The sequence below is a fragment of the Dryobates pubescens genome, chromosome 7, assembly GCF_014839835.1.
Source record: "Dryobates pubescens isolate bDryPub1 chromosome 7, bDryPub1.pri, whole genome shotgun sequence".
NCBI classification, from domain to species: Eukaryota; Metazoa; Chordata; class Aves; order Piciformes; family Picidae; genus Dryobates; species Dryobates pubescens.
The window spans coordinates 1,408,372-1,429,556 of NC_071618.1; the positions used below are offsets into that span (position 1 = coordinate 1,408,372).

At 42.1% G+C, this 21,185-nt stretch overlaps 1 protein-coding gene across 1 annotated transcript in view; it reads right to left on the bottom strand.

Annotated features, from left to right (window-relative positions):
- AFF3 (ALF transcription elongation factor 3) overlaps nt 1-21,185 on the bottom strand; it is a 371,256-nt gene that overhangs the window by 190,133 nt on the left and 159,938 nt on the right. The window contains exon 4 of the mRNA XM_054163057.1: nt 12,904-12,948. Within this exon, the coding sequence (XP_054019032.1) occupies nt 12,904-12,948 (45 nt within the window). The remainder of the gene's footprint in view (nt 1-12,903; nt 12,949-21,185) is intronic.

Genomic DNA, 21,185 nt, shown 5'->3' on the forward strand with positions numbered 1-21,185 from the left:
TGCGGTTCCTAAGATGTACTCTGCAATGATTACCAGTTTGGTGGCTCTTGGCCCAAATACAGGCATTTGAACAGACAGAACAAGATGCATCATCACAGTATCACAGTATCACAGTATAACTAAGGTTGGAAGAGACCCCAAGGATCATCAAGTCCAACCTGTCTCCACAGACCTCACGACTAGACCATGGCACCAAGTGCCACGTCCAATCTCCCCTTGAACACCTCCAGGGACGGTGACTCCACCACCTCCCTGGGCAGCACATTCCAATGACGAACGACTCGCTCAGTGAAGAACTTTCTCCTCACCTTGAGTCTAAACCTCCCCTGGCACAGCTTGAGACTGTGTCCCCTTGTTCTGGTGCTGGTTGCCTGGGAGAAGAGACCAACCCCTTCCTGGCTACAACCACCTTTCAGGTAGTTGTAGAGGGCAATGAGGTCACCCCTGAGCCTTCTCTTCTCCAGGCTAAACAATCCCAGCTCCCTCAGCCTCTCCTCATAGGGCTGTGCTCAAGGCCTCTCACCAGTCCACCAGCCCACTTCTGCATGAGCTTGCTAGCACGTGCATACACAATTTAGCCATCATGTCTTTTTCAGTGCCACATGACTTTTGAACTATCTTTTGTCAAGTGAAGCATGTGAGAGAGGACATTCTCAATCTGGATTTGCACACCCTCAAAGCTGCTGCAGCCAGAAATGCTGTCAGGGGCTACATGAGAGTACCTAAAGAACAGGAATCCCTGGGCAGGCTGGCTCCTTCCCCAGCATCCCAGGTTCAAGAGATGGGACAACGCAACCAAAGACTTTAAGTCTGTCTCAGCTGTCTGGCCCTCCATCTGTCTTTCCAATATGTGTGGTTTCTGACAGCAGAGAGGGATAGAGAAAGGGGTAGAAAAGCAGACTCCTGTTGGTTAGTATTAAATCAGAACTCTGAAATACAGAAAGAAAGGAAAAAAAAAGAAAGAAGAAAAAATCCTTGAAAGCTTAGATGAGAAGATATGGGAAGATACATATACCACAGAAACAGTAATTGATTTGGAACATCCTTTACACAAGGGAATGTTTGATGATTTGGGAAATCTGTCTAAGTATAATTTATGAATTCCTTATGGCTGTTTTTTACTGTGTAATGCTTTAGGAAGTTGAGGCCTGTCCATGAAAAGGTCGATAGCTAAAGATTAGCAGCACCTGAATAGATCTTACCCAAGGAAATAAAAGGTTAAGGGCCATTTTTTTTTCCACCCTTGCCTCTCCACAGGGGTCTAAATTTGGATAATGAAAATCCCAGACAAAAAACCCCAAACCCCAAACAAAACAAAAACCACAAAACCCCCCAAACAAAAAACTCCCAACAAACAAAAAACAACAAACAGATACTAATCTTGAGTCTTAAAAAACCCCCACAGAGCCCAAGTGACTCCTGTGAGACTCCAAGGGCCCAGAGATAAAGGCAACTTGTTCAGGAGAAAAGAGCCTGGGGGCAGCTCTCTGAGTAGGGAGACACCAGGGAGGATGGAAAAACACTGCTGCCCTGCCCAGGAGGGGAGAGAAAGGGAAAGCCAGGATGAGCCTGGAAGACCGGGTGGAAATGACATCTTTGGATGCATTGGAGCTGAGGATTGACAGCAAAAACCAATGGGAGAATTTGGAAAAGGCAAAGCATGCCGATCTTTTATTGTTTTGTCTAGAGACCTGTGCTGCTTCTGCAGCTAATGGGGAAACCCCATGACCATTTCCACCCCCCTTACCCTGCAATGACTGTAGAACCTGCAGTGGTCACACAGCCGAGAAAACAGGATGCATATGGAAAATCTGCATAGCCTGCTCAGGCTAATGGAAGGTTTCAGGGATGTCAGCCCTGTGTGATGGGCCCAAACACAGCAGGCTGAAGACTGTCTCTCTGCCCGGGAAAAGTCTGAAGTGCCTGGAAGTGCGAAACTGAGCTCATGCCCCTGTTACCGGAAAAAACTACTTCTTCAAGCACCTGCTTTCCTATGCTGTGAGGCTGCTGGAGCTTCCACTTTCCCCATCTGATGAACAAGAGAGGGAACCAGGTGCCACAGCAGCTAATATATTTAGCAGTCTATTCTACTATTGATGTATATATACCTGCTTCCTCTTGACTATAATGAGAATTATTCTGACAAACCACAAGGACAATAGGCTTTTTAGGATCCCGTTTGTACTAATGAAATGTCTAAGGAAAATTACCCTCTTTTTGTCCATGTTGAATTATTCCAGCTTTTCATTAATACTCAGTAAGTTTCTAAAGGTTGGCATTTTTAGCAAAAAAATAGTTTTCAGTGGCAGAAAAAAAGCCACCCAGAAATGAAGAAAATGTTTACTCAATTTTATAGGCATAATTTTCCCTTTTGGTGTTCAATTCAGCATCAGGATCTGAAGTCAACCAAAGTGGGATCAGGGTCTACAATTTTTTTTAATTGGGCTCTTCTCATTTACACTGGAATATGTTGAAAACTCAGGGTTATAATGAACCGTTACATAGGCATACATGCAATGCTGGGAAAATTAATAATGTCTTAAATTTACTCAGCATTTACTCAGCACTCATGAGCAAGTAACAAATAACCTGATAATATTAATGAAAAAAAGCCAGTGGAAAACCCACACGGCTGGAGAGGAACTTTTTTACTGTGTGAAGCCCACTTTCTCTCTCACCATGCTATTGTCATGACTCTGAACAACTTTTTTTCCCCCCAAGGGTAAAGTGACAGATTCGCAATTTCTATACAAAATTACATGTTTTTTAACCAAAGTTTGTATGTTAGCCCTTTAATGTCTGGGTGACTTTAAGTATGGGCACTATTATTGCAACAAATATATTTTTGTAATTAAATTATTTTTGCTGGCAACAATTAAACTTTCAGAAATGTGAGAGTTTTTCACTCTCTTCATTATGACCTGTACACTGGTGCTTTTAGGATGATGGAGTCATAATCCCATCATTTAAGGAGACATCAATAATTTGTACATGACACAATTTGATCTTTCCCAAGTACCTCAGTTCTAAAACACACCTGATAGCATTTTACTTCCTATGCTACTAAATTCCAAAATAACTCTAAGAATGACACCATGCACCATGCACAGTAAATGCCATTTAGTGCAAATCATAAAGCACAGACACTGAAGCATTTTGGTTGGTGAAAACTTGGTCAGTATTCAGTCTCTCTTGAAATGTTCTATTAACAGTGCCTTGCATCCTGCAGACAAACAACCGTGCATGTTCTCATCTTTCCTTCAGAAACAGTTTTAACCTTTCAATTTTTAAAGAAAACCCCCAATTCACTATTTCTCAAAGGCAACAAACTACAATGGCCAAAATATATAGAATAAAACACATTAGAGACTTCCAATCGTTTTTTTTTTTGCAGTGTGGCTAGTATTCTCCAAGGTCCTTTGAGTTTTGGCACAAGGCAGGAGGAAACCTAGTGCATTGTGTAGAAGAGTTAGACCACTCCTCTGCTAGCACATTGATAGGACCAGGTACCTGAGTGCTGCCCCACAACTGTGCATATCATTAACTCTCTGATACCAGAACAGCTGTCACCTGGGTCAACTCTTGCTGAGATAATCCCTGCATGCCCAGGAGCCTCTCCCAACAGGCAGTGTGGGCGAAGCCACCTTGCTTTGTGGCTGCAAGAGTTTAGCTCTCTGGACACAAGCCATGCTAAGCTGATTGGCCTCAGGGTAACAGAAAAGTTACTAGTCCATTTTACTTATTAGTATAGACATTGCAATGGAATATTCTTGAAAGTGATTTAATTTCCTTTTAGCAGACTCCTCTTTTCTCCCACAATTTCTTTAAAGTCTTTCTGCCAAGTGAAGCTAACTGCTAACTCATGTGTTGCTCCTAAATATGATTAAATTAGATTAACAAAAGAATATTTGTCTCAGGTCCCAGATGAGGAAAGCTGCTCCTCTCAGACATAAACAGAGAGCTCACGCTTCCTGGGTCAGACCAAAATGTGACAGCAGTGGATAAGTTCCTAGCGACTGCTTTCAGTTGTGGAAAATCAGGCACCACAGAGGTGTTTTCTAGATGAAAGAACATGTCAACTGAAGATATGAGTGTAGTAGACAGGAAAAGGTGCACAGCCAAAATACATGTGTAACATCATTTGCTGAAACCCATATGCAGGTTTTCAGAGACAGATCTTAAGGTGGGGGTGGCAGTAGGCCTATCATTCTTTGGGCTCACAGGGTAAGCCAGGGCTGTGTCCTTACGTGTCAGGGACTGTGGTGCAATGACTGCCTGGCTCTGCAGCCACAGCTGCAGTCTGAAACCCAGAACACACACACATACTGTGGGAAGCCCTCTCTCTCTCCCTGCCCAACTCCACAGTGCCACCTCTGGAAAGATGGCGAAGAAATGGGAACATTAATGTGTGTGGAAAATGCATCATAGAACAGCATCTACTCATATTGTCTGATGAGTCTGTTCATTTAATTAAGGAACAAAGCACTGTTACCACAAGGTTTAGTGGAGGACTCCATCATCTCAAGTCACACCTCCTTTGTGAGACAAAAAGTAGGTTGCCTCTAAAGGTGGCAGCTGAAGGCATCAGACTTCAGGCTCCCAGCGGTGTGAATACCCGCTATTACCCAAATTTTATTCTTCTTTCATTAGGACTGATAGCACAGATTCTTTTTCATATTAATATAAATAATTATGCTGGACTCAGAAGAGCCATGGCAGGGATATACAAAACAAAGACCTATCTGGCCCTTTGCCATTAATAATGGGGAATCATTTCTCTGTACTGGAAGAAGATGCTGATTGTTAAAACACTCTAAACAGAGGGAAAAATTAGTAAGTATTTTACTGTATTATTTTTGTCTAGCAGAAAGGCTGTGTAATTCATTCTGGATCCTCTCTTGCTTTGTCAAATAACAGGGTGTATACACTCACTACAAACCAGCAATTTTGAAAATTAATTCCATCACATTAGCACAATAGTGTTTCACCATCTCTTTTATACTGGCCTGCCTTTGCCTAACACAATGCCTTTGCACAGTGGCTACTTGTGTTCTAAAAATAAGATGGGTCTCTTTCCTTTGTACCACCCTATTGGATTCCAAACTGGTTTTGCTGTATGTTGGAGTCCCAGCACATGCGTATCTAAAGCCACAGAAATTCCCTCTATGACCTGCATCAGGAACTGGAAGACTGAAAGGAAAATCACCTTCAAGTGGCATTTATTTTAAGTCTTATTCCCACCATCTTGATATTCCTAAGTTTTTAGCTTGATCTCCTACTTAGAATATATAGAATATAGAATAAACCAGGTTGGAAGAGACCTTCAAGATCATCGCGTCCAACCCATAACTTACCCATAACCCATAACCCATAACCCATACTTACACTGAACTATTTAAATTTTTCCCTTTTTCATTGACCCTGAGATTTATTAAGTTCAAGGTTTAAATACACAGCATACTTTAAACCTTAAACCCCTTTGAGACACTATTTTCAACAACAGTGTGCCCAGGTGGCCAAGAGGGCCAATGGCATCCTGGCCTGCATTAGGAATAGTGTGGCCAGCAGGAGCAGGGAGGTCATTGTGCCCCTGGACTCTGCATTGGTTAGGCCACACCTTGAGTACTGTGTCCAGTTCTGGGCCCCTCAGTTTAAGAAGGACATCGAGACACTTGAACGTGTCCAGAGAAGGGCAACAAGGCTGGGGAGAGGCCTTGAGCACAGCCCTGTGAGGAGAGGCTGAGGGAGCTGGGATTGTTTAGCCTGGAGAGGAGAAGGCTCAGGGGTGACCTCATTGCCCTCTACAACTACCTGAAAGGTGGTTGTAGACAGGAGGGGGTTGGTCTCTTCTCCCAGGCAACCAGCACCAGAACAAGGGGACACAGTCTCAAGCTGTGCCAGGGGAGGTTTAGACTCAAGGTGAGGAGAAAGTTCTTCACTGAGCGAGTCGTTCGTCATTGGAATGTGCTGCCCAGGGAGGTGGTGGAGTCGCCGTCCCTGGAGGTGTTCAAGGGGAGATTGGACGTGGCACTTGGTGCCATGGTCTAGTCGTGAGGTCTGTTGGGACAGGTTGGACTTGATGATCCTTGGGGTCTCTTCCAACCTTAGTTACACTGTGATACTGTGATAATGTAACAGTGCCAGCAGAAAAAATTCAAGTATGACAACTCAGGGGGTCTGTTGATGTACAAATAACTAATTAAATTGACGTTATCACTGTTAGCGTAGTATTTTAGTGCCATTTTACATGGTGCTCTCTAACTCTGACTCAATATATTAAGGGCTAGTGTTGTTTACATTTCTGTGTTTAATGTTTTGTCTCTGAAGGTTTATTGTCAGGTGAAAATTACAATGTGGGCAATAAAAGGATGTACCATGCACTGTGCCCAAAGCAGGAGCAGTTGCTGTTCGGATGAGCTCACATCAATTAACAGATCACCTAAATCTTTCTCCTCCCAGCCTTTTGGATGGAGAAAGAAGTAACAGAGACCCTGGTTGCAGTGGACACGCAGAGAAAGTCCAAGGCATTGCATAGAGACAGGTGTATCCTGAAAGCTCCCAAGGTGTGAGAAGTCAAGGGGATGATGGTGTACATAGGTATGTCTCCTCTGTAGTCAATGCAGCCTATGTGGACAAAGCCAAAAGAATTCTTTAATTAGCTCTGGTACTGCTGCTAAATTTGTTCTTTCAGCACAAGGTACTGTATAAACTGCTCACTCTCACTGAGAAACTGTCATCTCTGAAACTTGCTGAAGCTCCACAGTGCTGCCATCTACACCACCAGCAGTACTCAGGCTTGCTGGAGGAAAGCTGTCCTAGGTAAACCACTGCAGACAGTGGCTGATGTAGGAAAGATACTGTACAAATGAGCTGGATGTCACAATGTGGTAAGAAGGGCAATGTTAACAGGTGAGTATTGGAGGATGGATTAGATGGTTTGAACTATGTCTCAAAGTTCTTGGGATTTAGTGCCTTGGGTGAAATGACACATTCTCCAAAGTCTCTTGGGTATGCTTTTTCGTTTATTTGAGTAAGAAAGACAAAAAGAGCAATACTGAAGAAATGCAATGAACAGTATGCATTGGCCAAAATAATGCTTTAATTGCTCTGAAATGTAGGATATTAAAAGCAAAGTTCTCCTGAAAGACTGAAATGAATACAAATGGTATTTTATGCATCTGATAAAATTTTAATATGATTCTGACATTTAGGAGTACTTCTGCATTCAATGAGACCAAGCAAGAAAGGTAGTGTCAGCAAACCGGGGCTGCTTCTAAGTCTCCATACTTTCTCTTTCCCCTACTACCCCTTTTTGTCTGAGCTTGCTGTGTTCCTCCTGAAAATTTTCCAGGACTTTCCTACCAGGCTTAGTCTCAAAAGCCAACCCAAATTTCCCCATGAAGCTGCCACGCTGAAGGTGACCTTCTCATCTCCCTCCCAAAGTTGCCCAGCAATTTCTTTCCAGCAGTGAGAATGCAATAAATCACTCTGCTAGTGCAGAGGCAGCTATTGCACTAGTGCTGTGTAGCAAAGTGGGCCTCATTCCACCTGTAGGTTTTTCCCTCTGCTTTGGAAAGCAAGAGGAGTGTTTAGAAATATATTGCTGATTACCATATTTGTGTTCTGTAATTCTTCACATGTCCAACTCCACCAGGAGCTTAACTGCAGCCAGTGGGATCTTGCAGTCATTAACATTTACAAGGAAGCAGTTCACAGTTGTTGAACTAACAACCTACCTCTAAGAAACTGATTTTTCTCCCCTCTAAGTATTGACACGTGCTCCACTGACTGTGATGCTTATTCACAGTGACACTGTGTTTGGTAGGATTTCATGTTTTCACAGGATTTGTCTTGTGCAGACAGTTTTTAATTTACCTCTGCTCCTGTTTTAATTCAATCAGCTGATGGAGTGCAGCTGATCTCACAGCACATATGGCTTTGCAGGTTTGGAAAAAAACCCCTTGAATATTTGATGGGTTGATCCTTAACGCTTTCTGCTAAAGAATTAGCAAGCCTGTTAATGAGCCAAGGGATCCCAAGTGGAGAAGGGGGGAAAAAACAGAAAAAGATTCTATTTTAATTCTGGTTTTAACGTGGCCCAAATAAAGGGTACTGTACTTTATATACACTGATTATTTTCACAGGGCAGAGAGATTCAAGCAAATTACTCATCAAAGTCGCAACACTTAAAATGTCATGTTTTTGGAAGTTGATGTCCTGTGGCCATGGGGAGTCACAACCTATTTGCAAGGCCACCAGTGGGTGCTTATCCCTGGGGCAGGAGGCTCCTCACACCAAGCAGACCTACCCTTCACTGGAAGCAACATTCGTAGCTAAAGCTTCAGTCCTTTCTCTGCCTCCCCAACTGCTTTTTCTTGCTTCCCTGAAAGAAACTTACCTGGCTGCCACCCCACACCCCAGCCTGCCTGCTCTTTGTTATCCCAAAGGAGGTGGCTTCTTTCACGTCAGCTGGCTGTGCTTGGTTTTCCTCCAACCCTTTCTCTGCATTCCTGTTGCTCCATCAACTTCCCGCTGTCTCCACATCCTGCAGCCAGACCTTGTTTGCAGGCCAAACACTCAATCTGTGTCTGTCTCAATGGATGTTCAACAACACCTCTCATGTCAACACCAAAAAACCCAGGGAATTCACAAGGAACATCTTCAATAATTAAAAGCTCAGCTTGCCTGTGGTTTTCCTTTCCATAAAGCTACCGCAACTCTAAGAAAACACAGTTGAGACTAAGAATAGCCAGATCAATCTCCAACCACTTATCTTACAAACCAAGAACTGCTTGCACTTGACATACTCTTTTCTCCTTAAATCCATAGCAAATAGACTCAGAGTGTATCTGATATTGGTTGCAGCGTTAGCTTAGTGGAGGCACAGGACTCCTCCTGCTCACATTTTTTTGCAGGTACTACAGCAAAATAAATGTTTACTCCAAACCCCACCAGTCATAACAAAATACACAGCTACACACACTAGTTAAATCAAATAGAAATCAGTCAAAATTATTAATCTTGCTTAGCAAGCCTGTGTTTTATCAAGAAAGTGAATAGGCTAGCTTTGGTGTTATCTCAGGAACTCGGGTAGCAAGTGCTCTAGGCACGGTGGAAAAAAGGATGTTTGTGTAGAGTTAACTCCTATTTTCTGCTTCAAAGTTTTCTACCATGTCCTCCACCAACAATGCAAAAGCTTAAAAGGAATTGCCTTTTACAGCTACTGTCAGTAAAGAGGCTTTTCTTTCCTGATTTGACATTACATCTGTGACTTGTCTCTAGTGGAGTTATTTACATTGCAGGCTTTCTTAGAAGTTTCTCTATCCTCTATGTGTATGCCTGCAGCTGGACAGAGAAGTCACTACACTTTGAAGAAGTTACAATAAATTAGTTCATGGGGTTAGATGAGGTTCAGGATTCCTGAAGAGATTAGAAAGTCAGGAGGAGTCCTTACAACAGCTCCAACCTCCACAGGGTTACTGTCATGTTAATCAACCTCCTTCAGGACTGGAAGCAGCTCTGTCTCTTAGCTCTTGGGGGCTTTCTTTGGAAACTGCAGTTTTGTGCCAAAGAATCTGTCAACTTACGAAGCCCATGGCGCTCTGATACATTCAGTAAAACAGCATCAAAAAAGGCTAGACTTAAGCCGTGACACCCTGCATTCCACCAGACAGGACAGAGCTGAAAAATAGATGTCACAGTTAGTGCAAAATAAGATTTGGTGGTTTTAAAGTTATGCCTGAATTGATTTTGCAGTCTATGTTGAAATGTTAGCTCTGGCTCTGTCCTGAAACCAGAGGTTGACAAGATCTATGCACAAACTAATACTTGCCTTCTCTCACTTCCTGATGGAAGGAAACACAGGGGAACGGATGGAGCAGACCCAGGGCACATTTTCTACTGTCCTTGGTCTTGACAGGAATAATGGGCATGCTGTGGAAGTACCTATCCTCTGGAAACAGCCATAGCCTGACTTCTGCAGGGAACACACTATCTAGAAACAGAGGAGGTTTTCTGGTTTGTGTTGTGCAAGAAACAGCTAAAACAGGGTGCAAAGTTTCTTAAAACATAAATTTTAAGTGCATTCTTCATTTTCCTGATGAATGGTACAGCAGAGTGGCCTTTCCAATACTAAACACATTGCAGTGTGCCTGCCACCTTTTCTGAAGGGAAAAGAGGGACTGAAGCTCCTGTGGCTTTTCATTGATTGCCTTTGGGCACCTCCACAGGAGCTACACACACTCTGTCTGAAAAGGAGGTAAAATTCTGCTTTACTATGTGAATAGCGCCTCCAACAAAAACATTGAAATGGCATTCCTTACAAATGATCTGTTTCAGAAAACCAGCAAGTCTGTGTTGAAACAAGATGAATCTGTTCAGGACAAAAAGAGGGTATGGAGAGGACTGGAAAACTCTGGATGCCAGGAACTTAAAAACTGAGTAGCAATGGAACATTATTACTGTTGTTGCTTTCACTAATTATCAGTAACAGCAACCACTGCTGATCTGGATTAGTACTGCCAGAGTATCTAAGCACTGCTTTGGTACTACACAGCAGTTCCCTGATCCAGAAAGTTCACTCTTCAGGACAAAAGAGAGCACATGGATATAGATGACCGGACAAAGGGACAAGTGGGACAACACCACTCAAGCACGAAAAACAGTGGTCTGTATCCCCAACCACACCACTGAGAAAGGAGGCTCTTAAGAGAGGTAGGTAGGGAGCTAACTGGGAAAGCTTCTTAGATCTAATGGGAAGCACAGGAGAATTTATTTGATGTAAAACTGTGCAACACTGTGACACAGGCTGGCATCACCAGGTAAGTTAAAGTGGGAGCTAGTATGTTAGACTACACTAGTACTGGTAGACTTAAGGCCTTAAAATGAGAGACAAACAGCTGCACTTGATGTGATAGAGAAGGAGATGACAGTAGTGAGATGTAAAGACAAATGTCTTTGGGCAAGATGTCAAGGTAGAAAATGATCTGCACAGCAGCATGAATTGAGGTGGGTAACACTGCATTTGTCAAAGGAAAGGATGTTGCAGCAATCAAGGCATGTAATGAAAATGTAGACCTGAAACTTACATCTTTGTGAGTGAAGAGCTTCAGCTAGAAATGCTATGGAGTAACAACCTGCAAGATTTACATGTAGTCTTAGGCACAGGGACATAAAGGAAGTTCAGAATAGAAAGTGATAACCAGTATGTAGACCTGGAGGCTGGGCAGATTGGAGAGGTTATCTGTGATGGCTGAGTATTTATGTGAGGACAAGAGCCAGAGGATGAAAACAGCATGTTCTTTATTTTATCCATACTAACCCTCAGCAGATAGCAAGAGACTGATGAAAAGTTTGGTTGTTTAATTTATTTCTTAAGCAAAGAATTTGTGAATAAGTGCTCAAGAATAAAAGGTCCCATCCACGGCTGCTCCGAGGCTTCATAAACATTTCTTGAGGAATGTTCACAAGGAGAAAAAAAACGAAACAAAAAGAGAGCAGTGACTGTGTTCACTAGTTTGGAGATGCACTTTAACATTTGTAGCCATACAGTGCATTTTTCTTGCCAGCAGCTGAGGTTTCTTACGTCCTTATGTTCCACTGCATGAAAGGAACCACATCCCTTCTTACTTTTTTTTGTGTGTAATCGCATAAACCAAAGTGCACAACCTAAGGAGGAAGACCACCAGCCTCTTGACTGCTTGTTTTACAAGCCTTGTGTAAAAGAGGTGAATGAGCTTCACATCCCATCACATACTTAGCGCATGGTGAAAAATGTAAAAAGCTCTCATGAATTATACTGTCTGCTGCTAATTTGTAACAAAACAGCAGGGACTGAAGCTAAGGCTTGTTGAATATGCAATTCAGTCCTACAAAAGCCTATTTTGTAAATGTTAGCTGAGTAAAAGCTCTGACAGTGAAGTCATAAGCAATACATCATTACCCCTCGATAAACTCTTTGTCCGGTTTAAGAATTAAAAGCTGTATTTAACATATTCAGGGAGAATGGAGAAATGCCTTTAGAAAGAACAGCCTTAATGCACTACTAATCTCTAAACCAAATATTTATAGCCCAAGAGTTTATAAACAATCTAAAATATTTGGGTAGCGAATATCCAAGAGCTGGAAGAGTGCACAGTAATAGGGCCATTTTACCATTCCATCTACCTTGCTTGGTGTTTCAATTACTGTTATATCAGATTTACAATCAGTGTGAATTGTCAAATTATGTTTAGAAAAAGGACTCAAAAAATCACTAACCAAAATACACGACGAGGTTTCATTGTTTATAAATTTGCCTGCCTCAGAAGATAATCAATACCAAACCCGAGTCAAGCCAAAAGCTGTCTGGATGTGTGTTAATTTGCTCCATGAAAATAAACTAGAAATTACTAAGATAAAATAAATATAATAATGAAATATGGAAATAACCATGGATTTTGCTCATTGTCATTATATAATGGACATAATGGAAATAATGACATTACATAATGGATTCTAATTAAATCCAGGTGGAAAATGACCTTCCTAGACCTCCCTTCAAAATTAAGATTTTTGACAGTCATGATTAATGGAAACATGCACTTTGCATGGTTTGTAAACCTGAAACATCATTGTACATTTCAGTTTATAATTTATCCCATTATCTGCTTTTGCATGCATGAAGGTCAGCAGTACTGGCACAATGTAGCAGTGAAATCGAGAGGCTCTGGGAGGTTGTTTTCACAGATTTTTCAATTATTTTTCAGAAGGAAGTAATTTTGCCTGGTTTTTTCCCTGGAAAGATGGCAGTCTAAAAGAATGATATTTTTGACAGCAGTAATTGCAATATTTTTGTTATTCTCCTGATTTTTTAGAGTAAACAAAATGGCACTGCAAAAAAAGAGTGTTCTTAAGGATTCCTACCCGTAATATCTCTTCAATGCAGCTGTTATCTCCTGTTCCACTGTCCTGCAAACAAAATGAGAAAATTGTTTGTGTTTTAAAAAGAAAAAACAAAGAGCAGGTTTGAGGACATGGTTGTCACGTGAAATATACTCCAACCTCTATTACAGTTTCAAAATGAGGCCAAGTGTTTCCAGCATCTGAAAAGTAGCACTGCTTAAAATATTCAAATTATTCTCCATCAAGCCCTACAGGAAGATGTAATATTTGCAATGTTTACATAGGATTGCAACATATTTGTATAAATTCGTAGGATTTTGTTTACACCACTTCTGGGTGCAGTTCCTGCTGGTTTTGCTGTACTACATATGAGCATAAGCACAACAGCTATTGCGTGTACACAGAGCCAATATGTGCATTTATTTGTATCACATAAATAACATCTCTCTGCATCCTTTGTGCAGGAAAGACCCGACAGTGACACTGCCTATGTGAAGCCTGACAACATACAGGGTAGAGGCAGCTGTGATGCCGAGGGGAGCGCTGCAGAGATGGCAACACTGAGCATGGGGCATGGGCTACAATTTCCTAAAATGCTGACATAAACCCACCCATACATTGTGGAAATGAGGGCACAGAGGAATTCAGTCCTGCTGAACTGAGATGCTTTTTCAGTATCTCCAGAGCCACTCTGGAGAGCATCCCCCTGAAGGAATCATTCAGCCAGTGCCTCATCTACACGCTCAGCTTGGTTGTTCTTTAGGACCCAAACTTCTCACAGCAAAGATGAGGCAGCACAAATTCACTTGACTGCCATACTTACACCACACCCCCTCTTGCCTGCCTCCTGCCCACAGCTCCCCTTGTGCTGTCCAGAACAACTGGGAAGCGAGGGATCACCATGGATGGAGATACCAAAGCTTGAGAGGGTGCTTGTCTCCTCCAGTTTTCCACAAGATACAGATGGCTGCCGCCTCATGCAATTTTTCTGGAGATTTACTTCACCATACTAAATTCACTGACAATTCCTCAAAGAAAAGTTTTCTTCCTTTTGCAAAACATAGTTAACTCAGGAAGCAGGACACTGGGGCTTGAGATCTTCCCATGCAGCAAGGGGGCATGGAAACAAAACCAATATGATTAATTTTCCTATCCTCAGAGAGCTAGCAGGGAGGTGAGCTTTGTCTTCACATCACATTTTCAAAAAACACCTGGAAGTTCTGAGTTTTCAGGTGCCCACTGCTGAAACATTAAGGCAATCTGATTTTCCAAAGTACTGCGCTCTTCTCATCTGGAAATCGGACTTCTCTACCAGATCGGTATTTGGGTACCCCAAAAAATCACAAGGCACTTTCAAAAATTAATATCTCTGTGCCTACTAGACCCAAATGATCCCACTAGCCAGTCTGGGCAAGTCCTGCTCCTGCACACTGTCATTGCCATTCTCCAGCCTGAGCTGAATGACTGAGGATTCACAGCCACTCATGGCCTACCAGCTGTAACCAAGGTCAGAAGTGCAACAGCCACACATATGCAAGTGAACAATTTATGTACCATAATTTTTTTGTGCATGTTACTTCATGCTAATTTATAAGTGCTTTATTGTCAGCACTCCTGCTAAATCTTTGCTGGATATGGTCCTTGATTGTTAAACAAATGCATCATGCTAACTGGTTTTGGTGTAACACAGTCCACCCACTTTACAGTTCACCAGGAGTTAACAACATTGATTTCAGAAGGAAAGGAACTAAGAATGCTATAAAGTCAGCCTTTGGAGAATTACTCCTACCTAATGTACAGATGCTGAAGAGAACCTGCAGCCTTCAAAGCAAACCACCCTGTTCTGATCTCAGCCCTCTCCCCCGAGAGCTACACAATGCCACGTGTGGCTTTCCTGACACTGGAGCAGGGGTGCAAGTGTAAGAGTGCATGTTGTCAATAAAGCTAACAAGACAGAGAGAATCACCACAACAATCTCTGGATATCCAAGACTCTTAAAATTCATATTAACCAGGCTTTATTCCTTCTCTCCTTGTGGTTTTCCTTCCATTTTCTCCATTTCCTTCCCCAAACCATGGCTTATGATTTGTTATCCCATTAGCAACAGTGAAGAGGGTAAAGCCCTCAACGTGAGCACCTTGTTTACAGAGCAATGAATCAGCTGCCTGACCTCAAGTTTGCTTTTCTAGTCCACTGTTGTGTTCTAGGAAGAGGGTTGAGAAGCTCTACTATCTTCTGCTGTATACATTGAACATACTGCAAAATGCTGCTTTTTACTTTTGTCTGAAGACAAAAATATTGAAGGTAAATTTGGCAATGGACTATTCCAGACTAGAGTTAGAAACAAGCTTCTCATACAAAATTGAATATCCCTCCTAGAGTTGTAATCAAGTAAGTCTGCAAATATCAGCAAGAAATTACACTTTACATTACAACAGAACGAAAACTTTAGCTATTCCCCTAGCACATCTGGGAAGGGAGCAAAGTAACTTCTCACATCTCTGTCTCAATATCATCACACTGCCTATCAAACAAACAAAAAAAAAGGCTAAAAAAAAGCAGGAAACACAAAGTCAAAGACAAGATGTGAAGCACTCAAAACAATATTTGAAAAACCCCTTAATGTCTGCATTTTCCTCTTTGTTCTTCAACTCCTGAGTGCCAAAGATACATTTCTTTATTTCAGCTTTGAATACTTGTGAGGCTCTTACATTACTGCGGATACCAAACTTTGTAAAATCAGTGTGGGGAAGTTTAGAGACCGCACTCTGCACACAGCAAGCGACTTCGTGTGGCCTGGAGCTATGTGATTTTTTTTCATACAACGCAACGTGGAGGGTTATTGCAGGACCTAAAGTGCGTCTGAAAATTGTCTGTAGATGTTGTTAAGGGAAAAAAACCTCTCTGTTCTCACTTGTAGCTCTTCTTTGCTACATTTCTACTTACATTGTAGAGAAACCCATGATGCCTGGGAATCTGGCAACCTGAATTTAAATTCATGGCCGTATTTTAAATGTTAAAAAACCCCAACTGGTTAACATTTCGTGAAACATAAATTAAAAAGAAGCAATTGCAACAAATAGCACAGAGCACTTGATGCACTATTTGCATCAGTGGGCTTGCCTGATCCAAACCCTGTTGCTCTGGTCCTGGCTGTGTGACACAGCACCTGCATAAGGCTGATGTCAGTAGCGTCAGCAATCTGTGCAAAGTAGTCCCTGCACCCTCTCTATAGCCTGTGTGTTACAGCATGCTTGTGCAATAAGCATTTTAATTACTTAGCAAAACCACCAACAACAACAACAAAAGACAAAATAAAGGTTTTGAGGCTTCTGTTCTCAACTAAGCCAAGGAGCTGCTACCCTGTATTTATTCCAACATTGATCAGCCTAGCTCATTTGCCTCCCTGTGCATTTTGTGATCTGTCATAACGAACTCGCATCACTGAACCTCCAATGAACCATCGGCAAAGTACTGGCAAGTCCCAGGGAGCTATCAGGCAGAAGTGGGCTCCAGCCTCTTCCCTCTCTGATGCTATACCCATTGCCTTCATTACTTAGTCAGCGCAGCCTGAAGAACGCCAAGCATCTGCACACACGTGCGGCTGGCGCACAGTCTGGCAGGAGGATGTGAGGAGCTGCCACTGAGGATAACGGCAGCAGCTGCTGAAGAAATAGCCGGGAGCACTGCACCACTGATAACACGAGCAGCTAATTACCATGCAAAGCACAGAGAACTGTAAGAAACAAGGCTGACTAAAGGCTACATCGAATTCTTGAGAAATGGGATGTAATTTCAAAAAAAGCTACATCTGTACAAATTTTATTTCAGAGCATTACTTTATTTCTTTCCCCCTTACCAACAGCTTTCACATGGAGATATATTAAGAAACCTCTCTGAAAGGAGCTGCCTATCTGTAATACTTGTCTCGCCTTTCATATCTTTGTGTTAAGGAAGGAAAGAAATAAAGAAGAATCTTCTGCAAGTGTCTATTTCCATTTTAGCCTAAGAGATTTTTATGATGTGAGCTTTTGGTGCTGTTATTATTTAGACTGTGATACAAAGCCACCAAAAGATACTGGCTTTTGGCACCAGATTGAGATCTCCAGAAGGCCAAGGTACATATTCACCCATTTCCACCCAGCAGGTACCAGGCTGACTGTGTCAGCACTTGAATGTCAGTCATCTGCAACTAGAGGCATGGCCACACCTGCCACATATACATCATTTGGGTGTTATCTTTGCTTCCTGGGCAGCTTCCACCCTTGCACTGCACAGGCACTGTGCAGCATTGCTTAACATGAGGCTACAGGATTTCCCCTGGGGCTTAAAGCAAAGCCTCAGGCAGTAAATACTGCAGACAATAACCTAAACCCACGACTAACAAAAAATAGGAAAAATGTTCCCATCAGTGGACCTTGTGAAAACATACTAGAAATGTTTCTATGCCAAGGAAGACCATGAAAGTATACAAACACACCACTTTCTATAAAATTAGCTACAAAGGAATTTCCAGTATGGAGAAAATCAGTCCTTATCTTTTTGGTTATACATACATGTGGCCTCTGCCTGTGGGGCTTTGGAGAACCATTGCACTCAACAAAGTTTCCCTTTGATTGTTTCTCTGGAAAGACCTTAACACCTTCAAGTCACAGAATTGAAGGTTGAAATGCAAAAGGAAGTTGTGCCTGAGACCAGAGATGTGAATTCTGGGGTTTCTGGAAATACAGCCAGGCTGTGCAAAGGCATTTTTTTGGAAGAGATTATTTGCAAATACCCAGAAAAGGGTTTCAGACATTCCATGCTTAACTCGCTGTTGATATCCTTACATGTGCTAGATCCTTCAAAAGGGTCTTTGTGGGATGGCTGTGCTGACCCTACACCTTTCTGGAGAGAAGAAGCACAACTTTGGGCCTTAGGAAAGGTGGGGTGCTTAAAAGATTAGACTCCAGAATGGTTAAAACCCCTGTTTTTGATTCCTCAGGAAATGCCCACTTGCTGGAATGGCCTTTCATCCTGATTTGGGGGGGGGGGGGAGAGGCAGACAGACAGCTACATGTAAATTTTAAACATGCAGTTGTGTGGCATCATTACCTTCAAAATTAAATTTTAAGAAATGCTCTTCAGTTGAGCTGAGACATGAAAAGTTTGCTACTTTAATGAAAAATTTTAAGAAACACAAATAAAGTTTGTATTTACAGAGTAAGATATGGCCTAAATCAAGTAGTCAGTAAACCAAAATACTGAAATATTTCACTCTGACTCCAAACTTGGCAATTTTTTTACTTTAAGAAAATACTTCCTTCAAACAAGAAGGAAAATAGGTTTGGTCAAAGTCAACAAAGATGCAGACATTTTCAGTTTGGATAAACTGGCACATCCCCTAAGAAAAGGACAGAGTAAGAAAAACCTCTGACCAGAATTAAATTCAGTACTTTTAATTTTTTTCCCTCTTTTTTCTTTTATGAGAATGGCATTTTCATCTTGATGGTTGACATGAGACCTACCATTAAAGTTTCCATGTACATGTAAGAGGGCTGGACTTCAAGGAGCCACAGCAGGCTGCAGTCTGCTTCATTTCGTCGATCAGCAATAGTAACACTTGTGCAAAGCCCTTAAAGGGAGAAGTCTCCTTGTCTCTCCCTGAGGATGTAGGCAAGCAGGGCTGAACTGAGTAAGGTTACACTAAGGAAAGAGAGATTAGGAGACTGCTGAGAGAGATTGATTTTCTGTTGTTCTTGGTATTTGAAAGCTTTACTTTGCACTTATTTCTTACTACTGATTTGGAGTGCCAGTCGCCATGGTCAGCTGACAGAGTACTTCTCTCCTGCACTCTGCACTGCTACAAGTAGGAGATGTTTCTCTTATACTACTAGAAATTGGTGCTGCTTCTTCCTTAGGCACAGAGATGTGCAAGGGGAGATGGGAATGAACAGCTGAATTCTCCTCAAGCACTGTGTCAGAAAGTGTTGCACTAATTAAAGTTATTAAATTCACCTAATTTACAGTGACTGTTAATAAACTGTTACCCTCAATAAGCCCATTCTCTTTTGAAATGGAGCCTTCATATTTATTATGGGGATTATTTTTCCTACCATGAGATCTTGCAACACTGTTCTTGGTTCAAAAGGAAAGAGGAGAAAGGTTAACAAAGATTTCATTTCAAGGGAAAAAAAAAAAAAAAAGGAATGAAGAGCAAGTGATGAAAGTCTTCTAGCTTTGCTTTAATGAAAGAATCTGGCTGTACTAATTGGGGGCCTCACTGCAACTGGAATATCATGATGTCCTAGTCTTGTATTAGGAACATGTTCTGGCTAATTGAAGAAACTTAATCAAAGCTCAGTCAAAAAACTAGAGAGAAATGCCAAATCATATGATAGACTTGCCGTGCACACTAGAAAGGGGATGCAAATCATGCAAGAGTACATTTTGCTCTTGATGAGTGATATGCAGGACAGTGTGCTCAGCAGCATTCTGCAGCTAAAGTATGGGGTAACAGCTTTCGGAGGGCAGAGCCTCCAAGAACAAAGACTGTAGAGTAGTTTATAATGCCAAAAGCCAGAGTACCACTAGCCTTAGGCTATACTGGCCTTCTATGTAGACCTGAGGGGCACAAAAGTATCCTGAGGGTCAGGCTGGCATCCAGCTGAAGATGGATTTACTGTGGATGTGTAAGTAAAGGCACGCACTGTATTGTACTTTAAATAGCAGGGAGATGAGGTTAGAACATAACTCCTCTAGTGTGAACCCATGGCCTACTCAGGGCTTGAAGCACCTCCTGCTCATGTAGCACCTGACCTGAACTAAGTATGGAAAGTCTGGGGTCAGAAAGTGAGGTGATGCTGAAGGTCGACTGTCTGGATGGCTACTGAGAGCTTCATTAGGGCTTAGACACCTACAGTTCAATTTGAAAGGGGTTTAGAAGTGCTGGATCCAGCCATGTGTTGAGAGGTCATCTTCAAACTGATGAGATGGTCTGAAGCCAAGTCTCAGTGTTCACATCACAAAAAAATCAAGACAACTAAAGACCAAGAACCCTTCTGAAACTTCCCCACCCTCTCCACCCCTAAAGGCCACTGAACAGTCAATGAGTGGAACTGCATTGGTAAGATTTCATCTAATAAAAGATGCGTGGGAAATGAAAGCTACTGGAAGATCAGTAGAACAATTTTACAGGCTTTTACATTATATTAATAAAAATAAAAATCCAAACATGCCAGAATTACAATGTGACCCAGAACAATAAAAGGGAGTTGTAATGGAGAAGAACTGCTTTGTTCTATTAATAAAATATAAAGGTTTTATTGTTATTGGGAGAAATTGATTGTATCAAATCAATATCACGTCACAATATATTAATGTTTTTCTTCACTAATGAAAAAACAGGGTCTGATGTGATTACACTCTCTTGCTATCCATTTGAAAAATACAATGAGATGGTAATAATGCAGACTGCAACTTGCAATTTTACTCTTTGCTACATGCTCGATCCTGGGAGGTGCTGTGCAAGTGTCCTCAGCTTTCAGTGAAGTCCACAAGAACTGAAGGTAACTGGCATACACCAAAATGCTGTCAACAACCCCCTGAATGGAGTTCCACAGCCCATCTTGTTACCTGAAAGCTTGAAATGCCTTTGTTGGGAAATTTACATTAGGAACACCAGAGTCTTTTGGTTTTGTGATAGGAAAGGCTTTTTAATGAAGGTATGAACATCTTCCCTCAACTCATGCAGTCCTTCAACACCCGCCCCAAAGATCCTGGCCTGGGAACTTTTCTTCCCACTAGATGCCTGTCCTCCCTGCTGCACTGATGGCCAGTGGAATGTGGGTACTTTTAGTGATGTGGACACTTGTCTGCTAGGACCTGGACTCAGATCAATTGCTTGCACATCCTCGGCTGCACCAAGCGAAGCACAGCCAGCAGGTTGAGGGAGGTGATTCTCCCCCTCTACTCCGCTCTGGTGAGACCCCACCTGGAGTACTGCATCCAGTTCTGGATCCCCTGTTAAAAGAAAGATATGGATGTGCTGGAGCATGTCCAGAGAAGGGTCACGAGGATGATTAGAGGGCTGGAACACCTCTTCTAAGAGGACAGACTGATGAAGTTGGGGCTATTCAGTCTGGAGAAGAGAATGCTCCGAGAAGACCTTATTGTGGCCTCCCAGCATCTTAAAGGGCCCGGTGAAGGACTTTTTAGGGTGTCAGGTAGTGATAAGACTAGGGGGAATGGAAAGAAAATAGAAATGCGTAGATTCAGGTTGGATGTTAGGAACAAGTTCTTCACCATGATGGTGGTGAGACATT